The sequence below is a fragment of the Vanessa atalanta genome, chromosome 9, assembly GCF_905147765.1.
Source record: "Vanessa atalanta chromosome 9, ilVanAtal1.2, whole genome shotgun sequence".
In the NCBI taxonomy this organism is placed as follows: Eukaryota; Metazoa; Arthropoda; class Insecta; order Lepidoptera; family Nymphalidae; genus Vanessa; species Vanessa atalanta.
In genome coordinates, this window is record NC_061879.1 from 5381279 (window position 1) to 5387863 (window position 6585).

General features: G+C 34.1%; 1 protein-coding gene across 1 annotated transcript; it reads left to right on the forward strand.

Annotated features, from left to right (window-relative positions):
• Positions 1 to 1306: 1306 nt before the first annotated feature.
• Positions 1307 to 6550, forward strand: LOC125066414 (inactive pancreatic lipase-related protein 1-like). Its single transcript, XM_047674481.1, has 5 exons — positions 1307 to 1337; positions 1434 to 1614; positions 2363 to 2763; positions 3092 to 3295; positions 6327 to 6550. The coding sequence occupies exons 1-5, from the start codon at positions 1307 to 1309 to the stop codon at positions 6548 to 6550; spliced, it is 1041 nt and encodes a 346-aa protein (XP_047530437.1).
• Positions 6551 to 6585: the final 35 nt, after the last annotated feature.

Here is a 6585-nt window from a genome sequence, read left to right on the forward strand (position 1 = left end):
TATCCCGAACATTAAATATATGTATAGATATATTTAATATAAATTACCTAGAGTCTTTCCTATCTTATCGTCATCGTCATACAATCTATCCGATAAATCCGAGGCATAAATAAATGACTTGAATAAACGACTATTATTATCCATATTTCATTGAAAATACATAAATATGGTATACAATTAACAGTTTTACGTTTTCATAGAATGTAAATAAACAGAACTTTAAAGTTATGTTTTAAGTGAAAACCGATTGGATAATTGTTATAATTCTTCTAGTCTTCGTCAGTTGAGTTGAGTATTTACGAAGAATATAATAATACACGGATAAAATTAGATTAAAAAAATGTTTTTATGAAGATCTTACAGTAAATATTAATTTAATATAATATGAACATTTTGAAAGCCATTGACAGAAAACGTTTCATTACGTCACAATGTGACTATCAGTATGTAACCAACTAACTATATTTTTATCACAATAATTCTCTAGTCGCGTATATCTCTTAATCTATGCTAATATTATAAATGCGACAGTAACTTTGTCTGTCTATTGCCATTTCACAGTCAAACTACTGAACCGAATTTGATGAAATTTGGTATGAAGCGAGCTTGAGCTTCAAGGACGAATATATGCTACATTATTATACTTAAGACCTAACTACCCGTCCCGTAAAACAACAGTGAAGCCGTGGACGATAACTAGTATTCTATATACGTATTTTTACTGTAAGACCGCCTGGCATGGAGTCTACTCATGAGTATTACATTGCCTTTTAGTATATGAAATCTAATCAAAGCCACTAAGAAGATCTCATGGACAAATAATACTTTTTGACTAGTTAGACAGGCAAAATTGACTATAACTATTGTATCCAATGTACCTACTGTCCCAGAATAATAAAACAATGCCCATATGGGATAACCAAGTAGTCACAATAACTGTATTTATATACAGTGGCCCATACCATATGCTGTTATGAAGCTTTCACAAATGTACCTGCTTTTTAAAAAGACCCACGTTTTATTGAACGTTAATTTATACGTTAATAATAAGCATTTGAACCCATGGTTGAGAATTGATTAATATTCTTGTTTTTCGTTGGTACGTAGGGCTTGTATACCCGGTATGTATGATATCAGTTTACAAACGCAACACTTAACTGTTAAAGGAAGTCACTTTATGATAAGAGCTTGAAATATTTGAATAAATTAAATTTTCATACAAATGAAGAAAATTCGTTGAATTTTATCAGTTCGTTTTTCATTTATGACAGTTCGTTTCAAACAATTATAAAAGACGATATTGAAAATGCAGTTTAGCAAGAACGTGATATTACGCAGTATTTGTTACTTCGGTAGGCATGGATAACTATTTTACTTTCATTTAAATTTGACGATTTCACGTCCTAATAGTTTATATGTGTTTTCTATTTAAGTTTTCATTTTATCATATTCAACTATAATATGGACCTCGGATAATCAAGGAAGAGCTTATGGCGACGAATGGCTGTATTTTGTGAGTGATAACGGAACTACTCATGTAATGAATTTCTCGTCGGTTCCAAATGATACGCAAGATATGAATTTCGGAGACGTTTATTTTTATTTATATACCAGGTAAACGTATTATAAAGAGCTTTACCGCTCTTTACTCATAACCATAGACGCAGGCGTTAATGTAAATAATAACAAAAAAATTATAATGCCTGTAATTCAACCCTTAATGCTATTTTGAACCAAGAAAATCGTATTTTATTTTATCAATATTCCTCATATTGATAATTTAGCAAAAGGGGCAACGCGTATAATCCCGCGTAAAAATTTTTGACAGAGAGTAGCCTCGCAAAATGTATGCAGGATCCCGTTACACCGGGATTGCATTTCCTACTTACTATATATATAAACGTTTTACGATAAAATTTTGCGAAATTTAGTTATTTATGCGAAAGGTATATATTAAGTTTATGAAACGCAAAATTCGTGAAGCGTAGGTATAGCTATACAATAACTTGCCGAATTAAATTAAAGAATGTTATAATACTGGACTGGATTTAGACCTAATGGAGTAACAGAGGAGTGGAGGGCCTGGGGCAACAGAAGAGTGAAGGACTCTGATTTTTTACTTACAAAAAAAAAACTGGCGACTTACAATTCAATTATCAGGTTTTTCAAAAATTTATATAAAGTTGACCTTTTTTCTCTTCTTTTTGTATTAGTAAATTTTAAAACAGTAGGTAAATACCATACTTATATTTTACTATATCTACACATTTCAAGTTTTGGGAATCGTAAGCCAGTAGCAGTAAGTAAATTATATTTGTATTAAAATAAAATATCTTACTTTTATGTTTATTAATTATTTCAGAAATAATATCGAGAAACCAGAAAATTTAAGAATATCAGAGAATAATATCTCGATTGAAAGTTTAAATTTCAATAAATCTAATGATATTAGAGTGATAACTCACGGGTGGTTCTCTGCGGAAAACGTTAATTGGATACAGAAGATCAAATATTCTCTTTTGAGAGAGTACGATTTAAATGTAATTACGGTGGACTGGAGCGAGTTATCGAATAATATTATTTACCCCTATGCGGCGTTCAGTACACGCTATATTGGTAAGCGCGTTGCGAAATTACTGAATGCTTTAATTAAAACCTATAGCGTCGGAGGAAAAAAGATACATTTAATTGGACATAGTTTAGGTGCACATATAATGGGTTATGCGGGAATGTTTTCAATGGAAAAAATACATCGTATCACAGGTAAGATTATCTAACATCATGATTCAAAGATAACTTATTTGAATTAAATTCAAAATATAATTTAACATAAAGGTTGTCACCAACTCGCTTTATGTAATGTCAAATGTGACGGTGGAATTTTGTACTTGATTGATTTTTACCTAACTTCTGAATGAGTTAGGATATTGAGATTTTAAATGGAGCTTAGGATTCATGACAAAGCACGTAATTGATAAAAAGCGTGGTAAATTAAAAATTATTTATAATTTATTTATTTTTTTCACTGTGTAATAATAGCAAGTTCATCTTTTTTTAAACGACGCGAGTGATGCAACAATTATTTCTGTAGGACTGGACCCTGCGCGCCCTCTTTTTGAAATACCCGAAATTTCTCCAGATTATCGTCTTGATAAAAGTGATGCTGATTTTGTTGATATATTGCACACTTGTGGAGGAATTTTCGGGTATAAGAGAAGTTACGGTCATGCAGACTTTTATCCTAACAGTGGACAGCCAATGCAACCTGGGTGTAGCGGTGTTCGCCAAATAGCCGGTGAGCTAATTAAAAAAGGTTTTTCTTTATACTGAAATAATAAATATCAACCTTTTGTTAACCTATCCGCCCCCACTTGAGTCGCTGGGTGAAAGAAATTAAAAAAAAAAACTAAGTCAAAATATACTTTATTCAAAACAATATAAAAAAACAAAATCAAAGTAGACTTTTACAAGCACTTTTGAATCGTCATTTAACAAACCATATTAAGTAAAGCTACCACCGGTTCGGAATGTAGATTCTACCGAGAAGAACCGGCAAGGAACTCAGTAGTTACTCTTTTTCAACATCTAAAAATACAGTCGTGTTAGATAAATATAATAAAATAAAATAAAACATGTATGTTATACCTATATCCTGCCTGGAACTTAACAAGCATTAACTCCACGCTTTTTTATCATCTATATAATTTTGTATCGAATAATATGCCTTCTTTACCAATGTATTTTTTTACACATGATTTGAATTATGAAACGCCAAGTTAAAAATGTCTGCGGAATTTTATTATAGAAACGGATACCTTGCCCCAAGAATGATTTATTGACTTTGCGGAGTCGGAAACTTCGCGTTATAAGCTTATCCTTACTTGTGCACATGCAATGATTATCACTGATTTTATCAAAGTGATCAATGCTACTGTGAATATACATAATATTGTTGTAAATATATTGTGACGCAACAGTAAGTACGCTTACTTTGTTCAAAACACCCCGCAGAGAGTCTTTAGCTCCACGATTATAAATAGACCGGATTGCTCTCTTTTGTAAAACGAAGACACGGCACACTGATTCAGGCTGACGCAGTTGCTTACCGGGCACGGTTTCTTCTCTTTTTCGGTAGGTATCTGCACCGGATAGCAAGGTGAGAGTTGACACCTTCCTGTTACGAGTGCGGCGCGCCCTCGCAGGAGGCCGCGGAGCGGAAGCATGAGATCAGTGCTGCTGATTTGCTTCACCGAAGACCGGGGAGAAGGCGTCTTCGCTATGGACACCTCCTCCCACCGTAAGTGTCACCGGGGCTGGGGGGGAACCCCCTAGGAATCGGAGGCCCGCAGAGGTGCGCCTACCGTCAGGACGAAAAGACGGAGTATTTCGGCGAGCCCCACATACCCCCCACATCGAGTAGTGGAAACGAGTAATGCGTTTTTCCAGCGAATACAAAAAAAAGAAAGGGTTGGCTAAGTTGAGTTGGCGTCCCGTTTTTCTATCGTTAAATAATTACTGATTATTGAACTAATTATTAAAAGTACTAATTTTAATAATCTACTATAGACTAAAATAACTTATATAACGGGGCTCGATTACTTAGGTTGTGGATTAATTAATGAATATTAATAATAATTAATGAATCGAGTAGCTGGCAATAATGTTTGAATGCTGATTTACAGCAAGTGTCATTGCAACGCGAGCCGTTATGATTTGACAAGCGACTCGAATGCGATGGTTGCTTGCAAACCCATTTGCTCTTAATCGAGATGAATCATTGTAATATTATATACATATTATATTATATAAGTATATTTATAATATGGTATACGCATATATAATAATACCGAACAGACTCAGATGACCTATGCACGTCCGGAACGACGAAGACGATAGTTTCACTATCGCAATCGCGCCATTCGTAGGGAAAACCCCCACACTACACAACTCACACTCACAGCGTTTCCGCCGGCGAAAACAAGGACCCAGACTAGCGACGTCACGGAGGCGGCCGTGACGTCAGTAAAGGTGGAATCAGACGGTTCATTTTTGTGTTTCATTTTGCATCTTTCACTCAAAGTGACACGTCTAAACACAAAGTGAAACAAAAGTGCCGAATGAATTCATTAGTGAACTGATCCAACGACGTTGGATCGGTTCATTCCCACTCCGAATGAACGAAAAATGAACAGTCTAAACACAGAGTGAAATCGGGTTTGGCCATTTTGTCTCGAACGCATTTTTCTTAGCTTCTTGATCAAAAGATCACAAATTAAACTTATTCCAAGAGACACGCTAAGCCGTGTGAATATGGAATGAAAGAAAAATTAATCATTTACTCGAATGAACCGTCTAATATCACCTTAAATTCTATCAGTGCTTAAATTCATACCCCATCTCTACGAACTAAGTTCTGAGCCGAGGTGCGATCTCATAGGAGACACCCTCAGGACGAACGTCAACCTCGAGCCCAGCGCTCAACTTTAGAACTGAGTCTCGCCCGAACGCCCGGTGACGCTGTAAAGCATGAAAAATATATACATATATATATATATAATAAGATACCGGTAAATGTAATCATTTTACCATTTACTAAATTTAAAAAGTTTATTAAGACTAAATTAATAAATATTTATTTATTAACATTTGTTATTATTCATTAGAATACGTTTTAGAAAAAACTCCTGGATTTAAGCTCGGGTCTCATCACAGGAATATTATTGTAAAACTGTTTATTTGAAAGGAGCAACTATGCAAGTTTCTTGCCGTTTCTTCTCGCTGGAGGCTGCTTTCCGAAACAGTGGTAGTATTTAAATATCGACGATTCAAAAACGCTTCATTGAAGTTTACTTGAATAAAATTGATTTGATTTGAATAGATTTAGGGTGCACTCTTGGCGCGAATTTTATTGTTTGAATTACTACTATAGCCGAAATCGTTTAGGAAATTATCGTCACAACTGAAACAGATTATACTTGTATATACAGACACCCTTCATTGTAATTACCAACTTACTATTGATCATACGCCGTTTTTTCAGGTAGCTATATTCGATTATAATAGACTAGTATATAAAAGTATAACAGACCTGAAGTATCTATTTTTTTCGGTTACTTAAAGCACCAAATAAAATTATAAGAGACATTAAAGAAAGTAGTGTGTGTGTCTTGATTTTTTATCACTAGATGTTCATATTGGACTTCATAAATACGTCAAGTTATACACTTATCTTTAAATAATTAAGCTTTCTTAGAGGATAGCAGAGTATGCAATATATCCTTAGAAACATAACTTTTTATATAATTTAGAACAATTTTAATCCACAGAATCGTGCAGTCATGGTCGATCGCACGAATATTTTGAAGAATCAATAGAATATAAATATAACACTGGCTTTATTTCCTTTCCTTGTGAGAGTTGGAAAAAATTTGATGTTGGCGAGTGCAAAGAGGATCCAACTAGTATGGGATACAATGCTAATGTCACAAGTATTGGCAATTATTATTTTCGTACTCGAAACGAATCTAAATTCGCTATCGGTAATGTTTAGTGAGGGAAACAGATATTGGGTAAATGAAAATGATG